This window comes from Muscardinus avellanarius, assembly GCF_963383645.1.
Source record: "Muscardinus avellanarius genome assembly, chromosome: 16".
NCBI lineage: Eukaryota > Metazoa > Chordata > Mammalia > Rodentia > Gliridae > Muscardinus > Muscardinus avellanarius.
This window is the reverse complement of record NC_137802.1, coordinates 50514501-50536923: the sequence shown is the minus strand read 5'-3', so window position 1 is coordinate 50536923 and position 22423 is coordinate 50514501. Positions and strand designations below refer to the sequence as shown.

Sequence of the window (22423 nt, the reverse complement as noted above, 5' to 3'; positions counted from 1 at the left end):
CCCAAGAAATCCCAATAAATAATCCAAGAACTTGAAGTCCAGAAAGTGGCTTCAGAGCTCCAACATCTTAAGTGACTAGCATCACACTTCAGGGACACAGAAAGTCCGTGTGCTCCAAAAGTCCATGCGCTCACTAGAGGCGGCACCTGCAGTGGCAGCATTGTGCCCTCCAGAGACCCAGCCTGAAGGACAGCAAGGTAACCACTTGCATTACTTGGTGGAAGCTGAAGACCACCCAGAGCAGCCACATACCCCAGCAGGCTAAGACCTGGCGGCCCATCCCAAAAGTAGTCCTGTTAGAACCGCCAGAGGCACAGGAAAGGCATAGTGCTTAAGGCACTGTGCCTGCACAAGGTCATAGGGGGTCGCTCTGGACAACCTCTTGCCACAGCAATGCACTGTGCCCCACAGAAATCTGGCCCGCAGGACAGCAAGGTAACCACTTGCATTACACAGTACTGGGTGGAGGTGGAAGACTGCCAGAGCAGCTGTGGGACCCCAGTGGACTAACACTTGGTGGCCCATCCCAGGGGTAGTCCACTTAGAACTTCAACAGACACAGGAAAGGCATAGCGCTCAAGGCACGGTGCCTGCACAGGGTCACAAGGGGTCACTTCAAGACTACACTGGATGCCCTCTGGGTATGGGTAGGGAGGTACAGGCCCAGGATGGAAAGGCACAGAGCACAAGGCCTGAGATCATAGAGCACAAGGTGGGGAGTACAGACCCAAGGCCAGAGAGAGCAGAGTGCAAACACTCATAAAGTGGGTCTAAAAGCTGACAATAGGTTACAGAGCAAATGAGAGACATTGGAATATACTCCAGAATCTATCACAGTAAACAGACATATAGATATTATATGAGCCCTATATATGTAAATTAGCAGGACTGCTGTTTTTAATGGAGTTTTTTTGTTTTTTTCTCTCACACTGTCGCTAGTTCTTTTTGTTCTTTTTCTTTTTTTGTTCTTTTTTTCCTATACCTTTTTTCTTTTGATTGGTTTTTTGTCTTTGATTTATAATTATTAGTTTTTGTAATTTGTTTTGTTACTTTATGCATGTTTGTTTTCTCCTCCCCCCATTCCTTTTACAAACTTCCTTACTCTAGCTATCTACTCTTTTCTCTCAAAACTGTTTTTTCCCTTACTGTATCTCCTTATTTTATATCCAAGCTATTTCATATCTCCATACCTAAATACTCTACTAACTATAAGAATCCTACTATCTAACCTTCTCTCATTCTCAACCAGATATTACCTTATTATACTTAAATCCTTACTTAACTTAATCATATGCTCTATTTTACCCAACTCCTATACCAATCACCCCAGCTCCTCCCCCATTATCCAAACCTCACCATTGAAAAAAGCACTGCTTACCCACGCATTAACTTGCCAACACCTCTAAATTCCTACTGCTAAGATTGGATCAGACAGATTACCCACAGAATCACACACAAAAAAGATGTCAAGACATCAGAAAAACAAGCCTGAGAACCCTGAAAATATGAGAAGTAGGAATGGTGAGGAAATAAGGGAAATCATGAATACTGACCTACAAGAAATGCAAGAAGGAGAATTCCAAATCTTGATCTTCAATATGATGAAAGTCCTCACAGAAAGTTTACAAAAAATGAAAGAAGAAAGAGACATTAAGAAAGAATCAAAGGTCTTAAATGAAATGAGTCAATAAATGAAATAAAGACAGCAATAGAAAGAAATTGTGAAAGGTTAGATGAAATGGAAAATAGAATATCACTGTTAGAAGATAGTTCATTCAAAAGCACAGTCAATAACATACAGAAGTCACTACAGCAACAAAACCTAAACATCCAACAACTATGGGACAACATAAAACATCCTAATTTATGGATAAAAGGCATTGAAAAAGGGGTAGAGGTACAGACCAAGGGTATTCATTCATAATCTCTTCAGAGAAATAATTTCAGAGAATTTTCCAGACATAGAAAGAGACTTGGACATACATATACAAGAGACATACAAACACTGTTAAGACAAGATCAAAGAAGGACCTCCCCACACCATGTAATAATCAAAATGACCAACCTACAGGCTAAGGAAAGAATCTAAAAAGCAGTAAGAACAAAAGAATGGGTGACATACAGGGACAAAACAATAAAAATCATCCCAGACTTTACAACCCAAGTCATGAATGCCAGGAGAGACTGGAATAATGTAATTATTCCAGTAACTGGAGTAATGTAATAATGTTTTCTTCCAGACCCTGGAAGAAAGCAATTCCCAACAAAATTTTAATTGACTCTTTCTAACATAAAATAAATTACAAGAGCACATTTTTCTAAAATTGTTTTAGCCATCTATATATCTTGCAATATATACACATGATAGTACCTGAAATAATGTTCACTAAATTTTATCAATGATTATGTCTGTGTAGTACAATTATGTCGCTTTTTGAAGTCATTATCCTTGTACTTTCATATATTAATTAAATTTGTTTAATAAGCATGTATGATTCTTAACAAAAAAGAGCCATAATTTATTTTAAAATCCACTGGAATTAATTCTACACATTAGAAGTTGCAAGGCAAATCCTTGTATGATAGTACTAGAAAAGACTATTTCTCCCCAGTCCTCTGAAATTTCACCATCAGTTTTTCCCCACCCTGGTCCTGATGCATAATACAAGAAACATTTTGCCCAAGGTTAACTCCTATAAATCAAAACTCTCACACACCAACATAAAATGAGACCTGGGCCAAATTTATGGAGCTAATAAGTCACTGTATCTCATACACACCCAGAAAGAGAAGGTGAATGATGAACTCCATTGTAGATTCTAGTGAGAGAGTTTGCAGGCAGGGAGCGCAACCTGGCCCTTGCACGTATCAAGATGACTGCTCTCCTCCTCTATAAGGCAGGGTCTAGGTCAGCAGGAACCAGAGCCAACCTTAACCTTGAATCAAAACCAATGACCAGGATCTGTCCATGTCCATCAGAAAATGACTCAGCCACACACCTCAACAACCTGTTTCCCTCAGTTGCTCCCTATATATCATGCCTTCCTATCTTAGCCTGTTTTGTCTTGCTGTATCAGAATACCTGGGAAGTTTACTTCTTACACCTTTAGAATCTGTGAAGACTAAAGCCAAGGGATTACTTTGGGTGAGGACCTTATTATTGGTGTGGACTCTCTGCAGAGTCCTCAAGCAGGTCAGGGTATAACATGATTAGGGGGGACACATATAACAAAAAGAGCCAGATTGGATTCTGCAGCATATCCACTTTCAGAATAACCTACTAACCAATTAATCCATCAATTCATGAATTAACTCTCATGACCTAATCATCTCCTGGAGGCCCCACCTGGTCCCACCTTTTAACACCTCACAATGGGGATTAAATGTCAACATGAGTTTTGGAGGAGACATTCAAACCACAGCACTCCCTTGGCCACAGGCACTCCTGGTGAGCACTCCCCAAGTTTCTCTCGGTTGTGGCTAAAATTTTCCAGCATGTGTACAGTGAGACTAGAGCAATCCAGAGAACTTTTCTTGATGAGGTTTCATTGGAGAGACAGAAGAAGCAGAGATGATGTGCTTGGATGGTTTTATCTGTAATGTGAAAGAATGACCATTCTGGATGACCAGTCTACTCCCAAAGGCTTTTTTCTTCTTCTGTGGTTCCAAAACTCTCATTCCTAACAGGAGGACATGGTGGTGATATTAGAGGGCCTGAGTTAAAACTCTGACTTTAAAAAGTTCATCACAGCTGGGCGTGGTGGGGCACACTTGTAATCCCCGAGCTTGGGAGGCGGAGACAGGAGGATCGTGCAGGTTCGAAGCCAACCATGCTGGCTTAAAAGACCCTGTTTCCAAATAAAAATATAAAAAATATAGGTCTGGGAGTGTAGCCCAGAAGTAGAAGGGCTTCCAAGAACCCCAGTACCACAAAAAAAAAAAAAGAAGAAGAATTTGCACCCATTTCTAAAATGGCCACAGAAACCAGACTTGGGTGCTTGGAAGATAAAAGTCATAATCCCTGCTTCCCAGAAGACTACAGTCTCAGAGGCATGTGACAAATGCGGCGTGCAGTGTGGTCAGGAAAGAGAAGGGGCGGACCCCATCCAGACACCGGAGGTAGCTGGACCGCCAAGCCATTAGCTCCACCGGAGGATCATGCATCCAGGCAAGGCCCTTTCCTCCTAAAAGGGGCATCCGACGCATGCAGAAGAATTCAGAAAGTGATTGTTGAAGGGGTTAGCTCTGAAACCACAGGGAAACAAAGGGTGGGTGACTTTCCAGGCTGAGGGGACAATAGAGACCAAGGTAGCGATGCCTACAAACTTGAGCATTCAATCACAGTATACGTGCAATCAGCTCTGAATCATTTGCCTCTATGCACCCCTCTTTCTGTCTCTGCAAAATGGGGGCAATAACCCTTGCCGGGCTACAACCAAGGGCCATGTGAGAGTCAGGTGTGGTGGTGTGAGCCTATAATACTAGTTCTTGGGAGGCTGAGACAGAAGGATCGCAGATGGGAGGCCAGCCTGAGCAACTTGGGAAGAGCCTCGGCAATTTAGGGAGACCCTGCTTCAAAATTTAAAAATTAAAAGGGTGGGGGACATAGAGTTCAGATATAAAATGCCCTGGGGTTCAATCCCCAATAACCCCCTCTAAAAAAGACATGGTGGGGATTAAACAAAGGGTCTATGCAAACTGAGAAGTCCCAGCATCATTATGAAAGAGAAGTGAATAAAAATTCAGTGGTAACAGTGCCATGTGGCAGAAAGAATCCTGCCTGCATGGTTTTACCACTAACTCAAGGTTTTTCTTTGCTGTGTCTGCCTTCAGACTTCCCCACTAAATTTATTTGGTGACATGGAACAAAGACCATTAATGTTCCTTCTGACATTGTATTTTTCAGTCCCCTTTAAATCTAGCCACTGGTAACCAGCACACACACACACACACACACACACACACACACACACACACACATACACACACCCTCAGCACCCAGACTGTCCTTATTCATTCCTAATCTTTACCTTGGCAGATGAAGTATAAACTTCATCAAACACGTTAAACAACCCATGGCATGTGTCCTCTTTCTTGCCATCCCCCCTGCGGGTCATAGACCCACAGAAGCCAGCCCCTCCCAGGACTCAGTCAAGGACGGGGCTGCCTGGCAGCGAACACCAGCTATAACTCCCAGGGGCCAAGTCCTGGGCCCAGGCCAGAGTTGTTTGGTTTTGAGGTGTGCTGGGATGAAAGGCAGCCTGGAAGGGGAAGGCTCGGTCATTCATTAATTAATTACAACTGTAATTGAGGGTTTGTTCTGAAGAGCAATGCCTTTGAAATTACTTTCCATCAAACACCAGCTGGCACAAAGGGATCAGATAGATATTCAGAGCCCTCTCTGTTTCCTCTGCACAGGTAGTTTCCTTCTAGGACTTGACATCTGGTTCCGGATCTGGCTCCACCTTTATGAGTCTCTTCTCCTCGCTTTAAAGCTACTTTGTTTATTTGGGTGTGTGTGTGTGTGTGTGTGTGTGTGTGTGTGTGTGTGTGTGTGTACTTCGTGTCTGCTTTAAAAAAAAATCTGTACCATATCAAATAACCTTAGCGTGTGTTTGAATCTGACCTTTTTTGGCTACATGGACAATGGAAAAATTCCTCAGGGAGATTAGACAGACACCTGAGACTTGCACCCACCTGAGGTCATGGGCCACACCTCCCTCCGGGTTACAACTGAAAGGGAGGAAGCAAACTGGGGTATGGATGTAGTTCTAAACAACAACAATGTGTGTTGGCCCAGGGGCGATTTGGGATTGACCAAGAGGAAACACGTGTTGCACAATGATAGGATCTTGCCGGTACAGTTGTCAGAGAAGGGAACTCCCACAGCAAAGGGCATAAAACCATCCGGGGCAGTCTGAGGCGGCTCAGTGCTGCGGTGCCAGGGAGCGGAGCAGAGCCCAGCCCTGCCCCAAACACAGATGGAACCATGAACTCCAGCCGCGGCTTCAGTCAGACCCCCTCGGCCTCCTTCCATGGCACCGGAGGCAGCAGAGGCCGGCCGGGGAGCTTCCCCCGGGCCCCCAGTGTCCACGGTGGTGCGGGGGGTGTTCGCATCTCCCTTTCCTTCACCACGCCGAGCTGCCTGCCCCCTGGAGGGTCCTGGGGTTCTGGAAGAGGCGGCTCCCTCCTGGGTGGAAATGGAAAAGAGACCATGCAGAACCTCAATGACCGCCTGGCCTCCTACCTGGACAAGGTGCGCGCCCTGGAGGAGGCCAACGTGAAGCTGGAGAGTCGCATCCTGCAGTGGCATCAGGAGAGAGATCCCAGCAGCAGGAGAGACTATTCCCAATACGAGGAGAACATCAGCCACCTGCAGGAGCAGGTAAGGTGCTGAGGGACTCTGCAGGTCAAGATAGGGCTGCATGGCCTGAGGATCCTCGGGAGGAAAAAGTCAGGACAAAAGATGATTTCCGAGAACATGGCAGAAGCGCTTAAAGTCACTGCTGGCAGAGATATTTGAGGCTCTATTCTTAGTCCCTTAAACATAGACTTAGGAAAGTCTGTTTTATAGTATTATTTTTCTGTGTAGAAATTATGTAAAAAAAATGAAGGCAGACAAAATTACAGAAGTATTGTAGGCTATTTTTAATTGAATGAGACTGATTTTTTTTCCACACACTAAAAAAAAAAAAATCTAAAAAATGTGAGAGGCAGGCAGCCAGCCAACCGCTGTGCAATATCACTAATGAGCCAACAGTGTCACAATAATGATAAGGGCTGGTATGCATGTTGCACGCTCGGTACACACGCACCAGGGGGTATTTACTTTCTCATTACGTCAGTCCTGCTCCGCCTCAAAGTCCTGGCGACAGTGTGATTATCCACCAACAAAAGCCCAAGTTAGGCTGTATTGGAGATCACACCTAAAAGTTGTCACTCCAGCAGCAGATCTATCATTTTGACAGTCATGGTTATCACAGGAATGCTACAAGATAAAGTTGCTCACCGTTCTGAGAAAAGCCTATTGCTAGGGAAAAATAATAAAATGAGAAGAGTTTCTAAGTTTGAGAGTTGGTATGGGTTATGGAGTCATTCTTCAATAAATAAATAACTTGCCCAAGCAAACATCTAAAAGGCTTACCTCATATATTCTGGAACATCCAGCTAGACGTAGAGGGAACCCAGTCATGTCACCAGTCAATCTTATTTTTTAAAGCTACATAACTTCACTCTTTTACAAAGCAGTCCCAGAAAATCCCTGTAATATTATGATTGAAATGACCCTAGGAAGGGCATCACAGGCTTCCAATACTATACCGTATTATTTCCCAACACTCAGTCATCCTTGCATGAATGTAGGAAGGACCAATCAAGATAGCATAAATCTGTCCTTGTAATGAACCCTAATTATTGAATAATCGGCCTAATAACTGACTGTATAATTGCCTTAACTATATAGTACATGGTTGTCTTTACCAAAAAACAAGGTGACTCAACAGTCCTCACCATGTTTTTTATTTAATGAAGTTGCTTTGGTTTTAGAACAGAGGGAATAGAAGATACCTGCAAATGGAGAGCTGAGCCTATGACTCCCGGATCAAATAATGTAGGAGCTAACAGAAACGAGAAGGAAGGAAAGGGAGAACGGAGAGGGAAACGATTATTGAGCACTTCTTGTATGCCAGGCATCATTTTGAATATTTACTTATCTGTGCTAAGAGATTTCCACCATGATGGGATCGTTCTGTCATCTGATTGAATTCTCAGGATAATTCTGTTAGGAAACCAAAGCTCAGGAAAACAAAATAGCCTTGTGGAGCTACAAGCCAGAGGCAGAGGGTGGGATTCTAACGCAGGTCTGTTTCCAGTGGCCCCAGAATGTCCATGTCAGCATGGTGCTGGCTAGCTTACCTCGTATGAAAATGACATGTCTATATTATTAATAAGGATAATACATTTCATTTGCATTATTATTCATGCAACACCTATTTCATATACATCCCCCTTAATTCTTGCCACTCTGTGAGACAGGCATTTGTGTCCCCAACCTAAAGATTAAGGGACTGATTCTTTGTCTAAGTTCCTTAGGACAAAATCAAGAAAGGTTAAATAAGGTGCAATTCTGAGGAGAGGGCAACTTGCCCACTTTCCTGATGCCCCAGAATTCTGGGTTCTAAAATAAAATAGACTCCTTCAGCTTTGAGTTCCACTCTTTTCTGGATTTTTACTTTAGATATTTTTCTGGCTTTAAAGAAAGCAACTCTTTGCAGTTGAGGTTGTCTATCTATACTGACTACCCCCCCACCTCGCCATTTTCAGATTTGAAAACAGAGGCCCAAAGAGGCCCCCTGGTTACATGGAGCTGACCCCTCCTAGATCTTGATGAAAAACTCCAAGTAAATATTGCCCTCTGACCCTACTTTAAATGTTACTCAAAAAATTTTTAAGAGATCGAGTTGAAAAATTAATCCAAGCTTTGGAAACACAGAGTTAGACATAGTAATTGAATGCCATAAAACTGTCTAAATGATTCTCAGTGGTATTCTATCTGGCATTTGGGTTTAGGGACAAAACTTCTGTTTTCTTCTTCCTGGTAGGAGATCACACACCCTGGAGCAATGATATACTAATACATCAAATAGATTTTAAAAGAATGAACTCAGGGCCTTGGGCAGAATCTAGGAGATTATTACAACATAAAACCTCTGCCTCATAGATTTCTCAATCCATCTTCATCCATTTATGACCATGGAGGATGTCACAGAAATAGTGGCTGCATCATAATACCGTGTCACTTAAGCCTGAATTGTGGAAAATCATTATAAATGTATCCTGGATGGGGTACATTTCGGAACTCCCATTCATGGACCATAAGAACGCTGGCTGGTAGGCTTTACAATGGATAAATCATTACTTTAACTAGAAAAAGTGGAATAAACCCACCGATAGTATCTTTGCTCTTTTGATTCTGTGTTGTATACAGTGCAAGGTTGCCCAGATGTCAATCAACACCTCAGAGTGTGTGTCAAATAGAGGAACTCGGCACATGAGAAAGCGAGGCTTATCCCTGAGTCCCAGGCTTTGAGGATAGAGCTACATTTTATTACACATGTGTTTGCATAAGGTGAGGAATAAGGAATCTAGAAGGAAAAGCATTGGTAAGAATGCCGCCAAAGCCGCACTGGAGATAGATAGGAGGTAAAGAAATGCCTATTTTCACTTCTTAGAGCACAAGAAGTCTTAAGACCATTTGGGATCCCACAAAGAAAAGAAGAAAGTTGAGTAGGGTGGCCAGCCTGGCCATGTCCCACCATGGACAGAAAAATTTGGAGATGTACCATGGCATGGTGGCACAGGATCGTGATCCCAGTACATAAGAGGCTGAGACAGGAAGATCACAGGTCCACAGCCACCCTTGGCAACTTAGTGAGTCCCTGTTTCTAAATAACAATATTAAAATAGGGCTGGGAGTGTAGCTCAGAAATAGAATTTCCCTGGGTTCAATCCCCAATACCACAAAAAAAATTTTTTAATTGGAGGATGTATCTCAACATATAAAACCCAGTGCTTCACCCAATGTAGACACTGGCTCTAATTATATAATTATATAAAAAGAAGAGTGTGCCATTTACATTTTCTGAACTAATTCCATTTCAACTAATTTTTTGGTGTGTCTATCGCATGCTAAGAAGGTGCTATTTTACATTATTTTGTTTAATATCATCTAGTTCCCATAATTCTTTGGTGAAGTGGCTACAATTACCATTTCATCTGACTCAGCCAAGCCCACTCAGCTAGTGGGTGCTGGAGGAGGATCCCAACAGCACTCTTGAGTTTCCAGGTCCAGTGTTCTTCCCACTTCTAAAGGCTGCTATTGTATGTTCCTAATACCAGATTCCAAGAAATCAGTGGAGCATTCGATAGGACCAGATTGTTAAAAGGTGCCTTTGTATTAAGGTCCAGCTTGGTCCTAAGAAAATCCTTTCTAAATAAAGGAATTAGCTGTATAAATACAATGATAATGTCATAGGACTCTCTGACTCCAACTAAATTATATCAGTGTAGAGCAAGGACCTCTAAGGTCACCTATTTGTAGTACAAACTCCTTTTTCAACAAATTATATAACAGAAGCACTGAAAGTGGAGTGTCTGGCCCAAGACCACAGGAATGGTCAGGAAAAGAGCCAGGAACCAAAGGACAGCTCAGGTTTCTGGTTTGGCACAATTCTTAGTACACAATTATTATTAGACTTTTAGACAATGAGGTATCTTCTGGCCCATCTCCCCAAGGAGAATGACATACATTAAATGTGCACTATTTCTCAGATTACAACGTACTATATTCAAAATGCTCAGGTAAACATTTCCAACAATATGTGTATAAACCAAAACTATATAAATATCTAGTGAAAGTCTTTTTTATTTAGTATTTATTTATTGTCAAATAAATTTTTATTGGTGCATTGTAGTTATACATCTGAATGGGATAAAAAAAAACTTGTGGAGATATACACGCACACATCACCCAATCAGCCCCTACCCAATCCCTAACCCTTCCCTCCCTCCTTCCCATGCTTGGTTTCCTGATTAACTTTGCAGTACTAGGGATTGGAACTAGGGGCATTCTACCTCTGAGCTCCAACCCCAGCCCTTTTTTTTTTTTTTGGGGGGGGGGTACTGGGGTTCCTGGAAACCCTTGCACCTCCGGGATATACTCCCAGACCTATTTTTTTATATTTTTATTTGGAAACAGGGTCTCTTAAGCCAGCGAGGCTGGCTTTGAACCTGCGCGATCCTCCTGTCTTCACCTCCCAAGCACGGGGATTATAAACCTGCGCCACCACGCCCAGCTTATTCTTTATTATGAAACAGGGTCTCACTAAATTGCAGAGGGCCTCACTAAGTAGCTGAGGCTGGCCGCAAACCTGCAATCCTCCTGTCTCAGCCTCCCAAGCACGGGGATTACAAGCCTGCACCACCACACCCGGCGTATTCTTTATTTTGAAACAGGGTCTCACTAAGTTGCAGAGGGCCTCACTAAGTAGCTGAGGCTGGCCGCAAACCTGCGATCCTCCTGTCTCAGCCTCCCAAGTACTGGGATTACAAGCACGCGCCCCGACGCCTGACACTAGTGAAAGTCTTTAACTTGAGTCTTTAACACTGTTGAGGCTTATTAAGCAGCTCATTAGATGGTAAAGAACTACTTATTTAACATTGTAATAACTACCATTGGGACATTCTCATGATGGAATACATTGCAAACACAGTCATAGACCTGCAAGTTATGTGCACCACTCTAGTCACTTTGGAAAAAAATAAATAAGTAATTGTGCTATGTGATAACTATCATGAGATACATTTAAAATTAGTTGTTCGTTTTGTTCAATAACACTGATTGAAAGTGTGAATGTATCACAGGTAAGAATTACGCTTATCTAAAATAATAATTATTGTACTTTAGGAGAGTTGAGCACTCATAATAAGAAAATACTAAAACCTAAACTCCTTATATCTTCAGATGTGGGCAGATGAAGTAAAACAGTAGGACCTGTTTAATATTAAAATACAGAAGACTGTGTGTGTGTGTGTGTGTGTGTGTGTGTGTGTGTGTGTGTGGTGCTAGGGATTGAACCCAGAGGCATTTTACCTCTGAGCTACATCCCCAGCCCCATTTTATTTTTTATTTAGAAACAGGGTCTTGCTTGGTTGCTGAGGCCCTCACTAAGTTGTTGAGTCTATCCTTAAACCTGTGATCCTCCAGTTTCAGCCTCCCAAATACTGGATGACAGATGCGCACCACCAAACCGGCTTATAGAAGACATTTTAAACAATCACTGTCTTTCTCTGTCATTCTACTGACAGTTACATTGATCCCAGCACATCAAAACTTACTGTAAAAAAGGAAGCTAGGGAGAAAAAGGAGAAGCAATAGATGATCAAATAAGGCGATTTATCCAAAGGGGATGGGAGGGGGAAGAGGGAAATTCCCTAATGTACATGATGTACATTCACAAACATGTCAAAGACAATCACTAAGCCAAACATGAGAAGGAGGGAGGGAGAGGGAGTGGGGTGGGAATTGGGGAAGGGCTAAATGAGGGATGTGTGCGTGTATGCCTCCACCATCTTGTACTCCATTAAGATGTATGACTACAATGTACCAATAAAAAAAAAATTAAGAACAGTAACACTGATAGCAGATCATATCTTGACTATAAAATATTTTTGTACTTTGAACCTACTATGTGTCAGTAAATATGCGGGTTTGATTCTCATTGTTCCTCTACAATGAAGCTGTGGGTGCTGACAAGTCACTTACCCAGAGAACTAGAGGGTAGAAATACAGCTGTCATGTGTGGGTCTGTCCAACTGGCACAACTCTCGGTGTGTTTTGCAGATAGTGGATGGTAAGATGAACAATGCTCATCTTGTTGTTCTCATCGACAATGCCAGGATGGCAGTGGACGAATTCAGTCTCAAGTAAGCTCCTTTCTCACGGCATTATGTGTGTGTGTGTGTGTGTGTGTGTGTGTGTGTGCATGTGTGTCTATGTGTGTGTATTGTGTATGTGTCTGTGTATGTATGTGTGTGTGTTAAATATTTTCTGTATAAAAAGAAAACTCATCTTGACTCTACCTACATCTAAAGTCTTACTGAATTATAATTAAAAGGCATAACAACAATAAAGCCATGTGTAATACTTGAATGGACCCTAGTTTAAACAAAACAGATATAAATATGTGTTACAGATGGGGAAATGTGAATATAAATCAAGAATCAAGTGATGATAGAGTTATTTATTTTAGGTATGATAATAATGTTGTGCCTGTTTAGAAATACTTTCAATATTTGAAAGATGTGTCCTTAAGTATTTAAGGCTAAAGTGTAGTGATGTCTGTAAATCTATAATTTGCCTTGAAAAAACTTCAACAGTATATCTAGATGAAGCAAATATAACAAAATACTAACCATTGCTAAAGCTAGGTAATAGGTATATGGCTATTTATTATTCTATCCTCTCTACACAATTAAAAAAAAATTGACATTGAAGCCAGGCATGTTGGTGTACTCCTGTAATCCCAATATTTGGGAGTCTGGAACAGGAGGATTGCAGGTTTAAGGACAGCTTCAGAAACTTAGCAAGACTTAGAGGAATGTAGCAAGACCCTGTTTCCAAAAATAAAATAAAACAAAATAAAATAAAATAAAAATGGCCTGGGGTGTATCAGAGGCAGAATGTCTCTGTGTTCAATCCCCAGTACCTCAAAAAAATGGCATTAAGTCACCAGCATAAAATGGACATGCAGAAGACATTCTGAATGTATTTACTTGCCCCAATTAAACCTAAAAAGTAAGATGTTCACCTCTACACTAAGGTGGAACCTTACAAAGCCCATGGCCTTCCAACAACAGGTATGCTCTTCCCTTCCTTCCAACCAAAGGTATGAGAATGAACAGTCCTTTAAGAAAGACTTGGAAATTGAAGTCGAGGGCCTCCGAAAGACCCTGGATGATCTGACCATTGTCACCACAGACCTGGAACAAGAGGTGGAGGGGATGAGGAAGGAGCTCATCCTCATGAAGAAGCGCCATGAGCAGGTAGGACCACGCAGGAATGCAAGCGCTTGGCTCATAAGCTGCACCTGTCAGAGCAACTGAATAACTACAGAAGAAAGGACCACGGAATGCCATTCCTATTGTCCTTCAACCTAAAGAATCATAAAGAACCATATAAGTATCTAATCATCTTTCCAATTTCAAGATTAGACATCAAATAGCCACCAAAGTGTAGTCATAATTAATGACAAATTGGCCAACAGTGGTGTTGGCACACAATGGTTACCTGAACTTGTTTGTTAAGATGATACTGCAAGAATAAATGTATGAGTCTGAACTTCCTTCATTGGCACCATGTGTATCAGACTTGGGGGGACAATAAAATAAAGAGAATCTTTTATGAACCAAGGTAATATGGCTAGTGGCAAAAATGAAGGATCTTAATTTTCAGAATCATTCAACTGACTTTTAAAGAGTAACTACTCATTTCAAGTCCTTAAGATTGATATAATGATAAAAAATAAAAATGAAAACAATCCCTGATTTAGACAAACAAAATTGCTTCTGAACATCAAAGAACCTAGTTTCCAAATAGCTGCTTAGACAATGCCTATTAATTAAACTTTTCCTGCAAACGCTTGATTTTATAAAATCCTACAGGCATGGGCCCTACACAGGTATAACACACAAGACTTTAAAAGCCTCTATACCTTTCAACTTTCAGTTACTGAACTGCTTCAAAAAAGCCTTGGCCTAAAACCTGAAATGTGCAACTGGTGAACTGTATAGTCACGTTACCAATGCACAATTCCCTGGAGAGGAATTTATAGAGTATATAAACATAACTGTTTCTGAAAAACTTTCTGCCAGAGATTAAGTCATTATTCACAAAGGCCATGTGATAACCTGTCTTGTGCTATTTTATGTTTTATAAAATTAGGGGAGGGGGAAGGATACAATGCTTTGTCATCAACAACTAATAACTGAGAAACCAAGCCACGCCAGTGAAAGCGTAGCAGCCACACGAGCTGAATTTCTTTAACGATTCATTTACCTCTGCCAGTCAACACAAGCCTTTTGATTGTCACAGTGAAGCCGTCTTCTTTCTGTTGTTAAACAGGAAATGGAGGAGCATCACGTGCCCAATGACTTCAAGGTCAATGTGAAGGTGGATACAACACCAGGAGAAGACCTGATTAAGGTCTTGGAGGATATGAGGCAGGAATATGAGCTTATAATAAAGAAGAAGCATCAGGATTTGGACAACTGGTTTAAAGAGCAGGTAAGAAAAAAAAGTAGCCAGTCTTCCCAAAGAATGTATCTCCATGTGGTCCCAATGCTGATGTCTCTGCCTGTGCTTGGTCTCGCAGGCGGCTGCTGTGTCCCAGGAGGCCGTCAGCCCAGCAGTTATGCCAGCTAACCAAAGTGACATCCACGAACTGAAGCGCACTTTCCAGGCCCTGGAGATCGACCTGCAGGCTCAGCACAACAGGGTGAGTGGGAGCTAGGAAAATCCCACCTCCTCTGCAAAATTTACCTTGACCACTCTTCTGGGTCCCAACTCCCCAGTTCCCTTAGGACATCTCTTACTCTCCACTTCCCATCCAAATTGTTCCTGATGAAAATTATATTAAGAGCTTCATCGACAGTGCATAAGTGGTACCAGATGTTGTGCTAAGTAGCTCATTATATGAAATGTTGCTAATCCTCATGTTAACCTTTCTAGGTAGATCTTAGTGTCTCCATTTTAGAGAAAAGGAAACCAAAGCTCCAAACTCTTAAGTGATTAAGATCATACAACTAGTAAGTTAACAGTGGCGAAATCATATGATGCTGGGAGCTAGGGGACTCTATCTGTGCTCTCTCCAAGATGACCCCCAAACTCCAACATAGAGAAATTCTGGTGCCAATATAATAGGTGGCAAATCCAGGCCTGTCTAACTCCAAAGTACTGCTCTATCCTTTGTGTATGTGTCTCCTCTCCTAGAAAATGGTAAATTCTTATGTCTAAGTCATTTCCATCATCTTTATGGTTTGGCAAAGCGCTTGGTATGAGGATCACAAGCATTCAAAACTCACTAACTACAATCCACGAGTCCCTTCATTGCCTACTGAGATCCTCTAATTATTCATCAATATAAGTCCTGAGTGTGACCCTACTTTCCATCTTGAAGGGACTTAATTAGTTTGTGTCGCAGCTGCACGTTGTAAGTGATATTATGTTTTATGAATCAGTGATAGTCAGCAGACACACGCACTGTCGAGGTGACAATAGTGAGCACGGAGATCATTGTGATTCGCAGCTTTCCAGGCATTTAGCCCACACTATTTCACACCACCCCCACCAGGTCAGCAAGGTGTTTATACTCATATTTGGACATTCTACTATCTGATGCTGTTGTTAGCTCTGAGAATGTAGTCATGAAAGGAGTGAAGGTATCAGAAAACAAAAGTGCAAATTATCCTAATGTGTAGTGTGCTAGGTGGGGAACATTGAAGCAATGAAATGAAGCTGGGGGAGGGTGAGACTCGACAGAACAAAACACTGGCATTTTAAGCAAGGTGGTCCGGAAAAGTTTATTTATTTATTTATTTAGGTATAAGGGATGGAACCCAGGAACTTTCTACCTCCAGGCTACACCCCAACTCTATTTGATTTTTTATTTGGAAACAGAATCTCGCTAACTTTTTGGGAGCCTCACTAACTTGCTGAGGCTGGCCTTGAACCTGCAACCCTCCTGTCTCAGCCTTCCAAGTACTAGGGTTACAAGCTTGCACTACCACACCCAGCAAAGCTTTATTATTTGGGTGACAGATAAGCAAAGGCTTAAAAGAGATTTTAAGAAAGTGCTTTATGTGGCTATGAGAAGATGGGGGACAGGGATATCTCAGGTGAAATGAATAGAAAAATGCAAAAGCCACAACACACAGGTGTGTCCTATTGGCCGGAGGAACAGCAGAGAAATCAATGTGGCTTCGGAAAGTGAACAAAACAAAGGAAGGAGACAAGAGAAGGGAGGGGAGACCATGGGGTCACTGCTGAATCAGATCGTGTAGGGCTTTGTAGGCTACCTTGGAAGGGCTGTCAACAAGAACTTGAAACAGCCAGCATAGGCAGCTGTGTGAGGAGCTTTGCTGTCAGTGAAGGAGAGCACAGAAACGGGATGATAATTAGAGGTAGACAGGGGCTCCAGAGAGGAAACTGAGGTGGGAATAACCTAGTACAGCGGAGAACAGCAATGGAGCAGGAAGGCAGGAAATGGCTGGGGGGCTGGAGTGCAGCCGACTCCTGCAGCCTAAGGAGGGAAGTGAGTCCCCGGACACGGGCTCAGGTTCATGGTGGGAATAAGGGCTCCTGAGAGTTTCCTTTCCGATTGCTTCTGTTTCCTTAATGACATCAGGAAGTGAGTGAGTCTATGGGCTGAAAAGAAGGATGGGGAGGAGGAAGCTTTGAGGACAGAGAAGAAAGACGGACATAGCACTCTGAGAGAATAGGAGAGTGACTAGAGCAGAGAAATACGATTTAATGGCCAGAGGCATCAGTTCCAGTTGCTGCCTCCCTATGGAGCTTCCCATTTGGCCACAGATAAAATGTAGGCACGAGATGGTGACGAACAGCTCAGAGTGAGGCAGCTGGTGCCCAGACCTAGATTCACGGTGTATGCCATCATCACTGTGGCAGACTTGCCAGGACCTCTTTGAGATAATAGTTTTATGCCCAGAAAATAGCTTCAGAAGTCCCAGCACTGACACCCAAGCCCCAGCCTTCTTTCTGTCCCCAGCAGCTACCAAGACTTTGAACAGACTAGTTGGCCTTTGCTATCTACTCCGCAATCCCATGCTGCTGAAACAATGGAGCCATTGGTCAGTCCATGAAAGAACTGTCATTTCCTCTTTCAGAAATCTGCTTTGGAAAACATGTTGTCAGAGACTCGTTCTCGGTACTCCTGCCAGCTCCAGGACATGCAGCAGATCATCTCCCATTATGAGGAAGAGCTGATGCAGCTGCGCCACGACCTGGAGCGTCAAAACAACGAATACAAGGTGCTCCTGGGCATCAAAACCCACCTGGAGAAGGAAATCACCACCTACCGTCAGCTCCTGGACGGGGAGAGCAAAGGGTGAGGTTAAGGCGGGAGAGGAATGGGAGAAGGGTGTGGAGGCCCGGTGTCTGCTCGTGTGTGTGGACCTTAGGGGCTCTGTCACCCTCTGTCACTCTGGAGGAGCAAAGGCTAATGTTGTCTTTTTCTGTAAGATACTTATATCGGGTTCTGTTTCACTAAGCAACAAGTGTGAATTAGTCAGCTAATACTTCCTGGATGTTTGCCTTAGGAACAGTTAAAATGAGTGTGTTGGAGCCAGGCATGGTGATGCATGCTTGTAATCCCAGCATCAGGGAGGCTGAGACAGGAGGAACACAGTTCACCGACAGCCTCAGCTACCTAGTGAGGCCCTTTGCAACTCAGTGAGACCCTGTTTCAAAATAAAGAATAAAATATAGGGCCAGGGGTATAACTCAGAGGTAGAATGCCCCTGGGTTCTATCCCCAGTGCCACAAAAAAAAAAGTGTGTTAAAGTCTCCGGGAACGGGAGGAGCAAGTTTGAGCTGTGCATACAATTTTGGCTCAAAAGAAAAATATAAGCAATTTTAGCCTAAGAGCAGAAAACAATCCTAAGAGATAGAGATATCTAGATTTTCAGTCTGATATTTCTTACCATCCCAGAAAACAACAGCTGGCCATTAATGGAGTATATATATATATATATATCCTATGACCCAAAAGAAAGAGTTAAAAGTGTGTTTTTGTTCTTCAAAATACTTAAATAAGAGAGCCCTGGGAAAAACTTTGACCAGTCTGAGAAACTTAGAGATTCCAGGCTTGAAACACAGACTTTGGAAAGGATCCTGGTGGAGTCAAAGCCCATGGCTGGCTAAAAGGAGGGAGACTGTGGTTTGGAAAACGCCTCCTGACCCCAGGTCTGGTGGGAAGCAGTGCTCACTGCCTTCCGGATCCAGGAGGGCTCTCCAGTGAACTTGTGACCTTGAGACTATGACAGAGCCCAGGCAATTACCTTCATTAAAGAGCTGAGAATTTACAAGCCAGCAAAGGAAGTTAGTTCATCCTGAGTTTTCATGATTATTGCTAATACTAACATGAACTTTAACCTTTCTCACTTTTATAGGACAATAGAAGAATCTAAGTCAATCACGAAAGGTAAAGAAAAAATGATCCATTCTTTGAATCTATTTTTTAATGAATCTGTATGTTTATCCATTTAAGTAGTCATCCTCAGTATACCCCCAAGCGTCTTGTGTTAAATTTTTATTTTGCTTCAAAACATTCAGGAACTGTCAATGAATTTAACAAATTAGGTAATAATAGAACAGTGAGCTCTCATTATTGTCCCTACCAGGACAAAGGTTAAATACCCCTTATCCAAAATGCCTGGGACCAGGAGTGTTTTAGATTTCAAAAATTTTTGTGTGTGTGGAACTTGGAATATTTGCAACATATCATGAAATATGTTGGAGATGAGACCTAAGTCTAAACATGACATTCATTTAGGTTTCATATATACCTTATACATATGGCCTGTAGGTAATTTTATATAATAATCTAATATGTTTTATGAAACAATGCTTTATGGGTGCGAAATTTTCCACTATGGTATCATGTCAGTGCTCAAAACGTTTTGGAGCTGGGCATAGTAGCACACCCTTGTAATCCCAGTATTTGGGAGGCTGAGACAGAAGGATTCCAGGTTCAAGGCCAGCCTCAGCTACTTAGCAAGACCCTCCACAACTTAGTGAGGCCCTGTTTCAAAAATAAAGAATAAAAGATAGGGTTGAGAATATAACTCAGATGAAGAATGCCCCTGGGTTCAATCCCCAATAATGAAAAAAAAACTGTTGGATCTTGGAGCATTTAGGATTTGGGATTTTGGGAGATGCTTAATCTGTACATGAAAAGCTCTTTGCAAGCAGAAGATTATAAGGATAATTGATAGAATTGTGTCTCTACTAAGAAATGGGATCTGTTTACCAAGGAAATAAGGAAATTAAGTCACATCACTTCCCAAACTTAATTCTGTTGAACACTAGCGTTCCGTGAGCTGTGAATAGTGTACTATGAGAGACCTGTACTATGGCCAGATAAGTTTGGGACTACTGTTTTCCATTACCCTCTTCTTGAACAGACAGGTTTTGTTTCATTATGGTAAAGATGGGATGTGTACCGCTATGAGAAAGAAAAGGAACCAAAAAAAAGAAACAACAACAAACATTTTACTTTGTTTAATTCAGTATTCCCACACATCTTTGACCTGGAAACCCTGTTTTTCTCAGATTATCATTAACATCACACAGAAATGTTCCAGGACAGCTCAGTCTGCAACAAGTGGCACTTTTCAATTAGGTCATGATAAAACTGTTTTAAAGCATTAGAGATTCCGAGAATCAGCTGTCACACAACAGCTGGTCCAACTACTACCCCTCTGCAGGAGTTGACACGTAGGCCATCAGCTCTTCTTTACTCACTTCCAGAGATGTGAAAACACATCCTTGGTGGAATTACCTTGTCTACTGTAGGGGAGTCTTGATTTTAACAAAGTTTTTCCTCTACTAATGATTTCAAATGTTTACCTGTGGCCTAGAATCCACGTCTTGATGTATTAAGAGGGTTCTTATTCAAACAAGACATACCTTTAGAAACGGTGACCATGATAAAGATTCCTGGCTTCTACATGGCATGTTCCCGAGATCTCAAAATCAGGCATCCTCAAGGGCATTTAGTGCTCAGCTAGCTCTCAGAAATCTTTGGTGAAAGAGCCACAAATCCCACACAAGCAGAAAGCACTCCTCAGGTCCTTGTGGCCAGAGACCAGTTTCTGTGTTATGTACATGAGGAATGAAGGTCCTGATCTCCAGAAGATGACATTGTTGGGAGACTTTTATATCCTAGAGGATGGGAGGGAAAATCCTCCTTGGCGGGATCCCTATTCACTCCAGCAGAGCCCGCCATCTTGCTTAGGGATCATTCTGGAAGGCACAGAGAATGCCAGTGGCTGAACACAGGAACCTGAAAACACATAGAGTTGAGATGGTGGGGGAGCCTGGCAGTAACATCTCGGTCCTCTTTCCCTCAGCATCCACAGCAACAATGATCAAGGCCATCACGCAGGAGAGCGTCAATGGAAGAATAGTTCTTTCTCAAGTGAATGAGATCCAAAAACATGTGTGAGACCAAAACAAATTTCTGCCTGTTGTACAAAGTGCCCCTCCATGGGAAGCCCGTGCCTAGACAGTATGGGTGAGTTCTGAGAGGCATCCGTGGACTTGTCAAGCTCAGAAGTTTTTTGTCTCTCCGACAATCTTACCAGACTTCCCGCAATGCTCTTAATGTAGCGCTGAACTTTTCAAATCAAAGTACGAGTTTGGAGTTTAAAATTCTACTTTTCTACTGCAGTCTTGAGATTCCCATCGATGTGCATCTGGTCTGTAGACAATAAAACTCCACACACGGTGCATCTTGTCTTTTCTTATAGCCTAAGGCAAGATGAGACCTCAAGGTCTCATTCTAATGAAATCTCATGAAAGATTCCTGGGGATCTTAAGTCTTCCAATGGGTCCATAGCAGCTAGACTCTAGGCAAAACTCCTGCCCTGAAGCTGTGCAATCCAGGGATGAGATGTAGTTCACAAGCTTCTACAGACTGCAGCAGGAAGGAGTGTGTAAGAAATAGAAAAGGAGGCCCAGAAAGCTTCAATGAGAGTGTGAGATGACAAAAAATCATTCTGTCTCACTTTGTGTGTGTGTGTGTGTGAGACACTGGGATTCCTGGAAGCCCTCCTACCTCCGGGATACACTCCCAGATCTATTTTTATATTTTTATTTGGAAACAGGGTCTCTTAAGCCAGCACGGGGGCTTTGAACCTGCACAATCCTCTTGTCTCTGCCTCCCAAGCGTGGGGATTACAAGTGTGCGCCACCACGCCCGGCTCTGTCTCATTTTTAAGAGAAGAAAAAGATCTGGGTGTGGTGATGCATAGCTGAAACCCCAGTACTTGAGAGGCTGAGAAAGAAGGATCACAGGTTCAAGGCCAGCCTCAGCATCTCAGCCAGTCCCCCAGTAACTTAGTGAAGCCTGTTTTAATTAAAAATAATAAAATAAAATAGGACTAGGGGTGTGTCTCAGAGGTAAACTGCTCCTGGGTTCAATCCCTAGTATTACATACACACATGCATACATACATACATGCATACATACATTCATGCACATACATATACACACAAAATAATAATAATAATAATAATAATAATAATAATAATAATAATAATGAAAATTTAAAAATAAAGATTCTAAAAGAGTTGAAGCCAGGAGGAGATTCAGGAGGCAGGAGAACCTTGTTACAGATAGATACCAAGATTCTAAAGGGGAAGTTACTCATCTGAGATCCAAATTGCAAACATCAGGATCTAGAGCCTTAAGTTGAGCTCTATCCATGGCTAAAGCACTGAGAGGACCCCTGTCTGTCCTCTGAGAAGATCCATGTTCTCAAATCCTGGGAGCAAGGGCCATTGTTCTGAGGTTGGTAGAGAGGAGCACTGCTGGTGAGAAGGAAGGTAGAAATGCCCCTATCCATTAGGGCATCAGCAGAATCTGTACATGGACCTATAGGATATTAACAATTAAGAGACCATAAGCACAGGTTAGTCAAAATCTTGCATTTTACAGACCTAAAAAAATTATTTTTCTCTATTTTAGCACTCACTCATTCTGCTATTTTGGACATTATTATCTCTTTCTTAAAATCTAGAAAATATGCATAAAATATATAGTCAGCCCTCCATACCTTCCTGTTC

The 22423-nt window shown here is 42.3% G+C and overlaps 1 protein-coding gene across 2 annotated transcripts; it reads left to right on the top strand.

The window, feature by feature from the left end:
- Nucleotides 1–5989: 5989 nt before the first annotated feature.
- On the top strand, nt 5990–20801 carry KRT23 (keratin 23; the record flags this gene model as incomplete). 2 transcript variants are annotated; one of them, XM_080713795.1, is made up of 8 exons in its annotated part: nt 5990–6385; nt 12401–12483; nt 13446–13602; nt 14681–14842; nt 14931–15053; nt 17461–17681; nt 18745–18776; nt 20716–20801. In XM_080713795.1, 8 exons carry the CDS (start codon nt 5990–5992, stop codon nt 20799–20801), a joined length of 1260 nt encoding a protein of 419 aa, XP_080569921.1. The 2 variants fall into 2 exon arrangements, with proteins under 2 accessions (XP_080569921.1, XP_080569920.1); XM_080713794.1 differs by having other exon boundaries at nt 20707–20801.
- Between the last annotated feature and the right edge of the window lie 1622 nt (nt 20802–22423).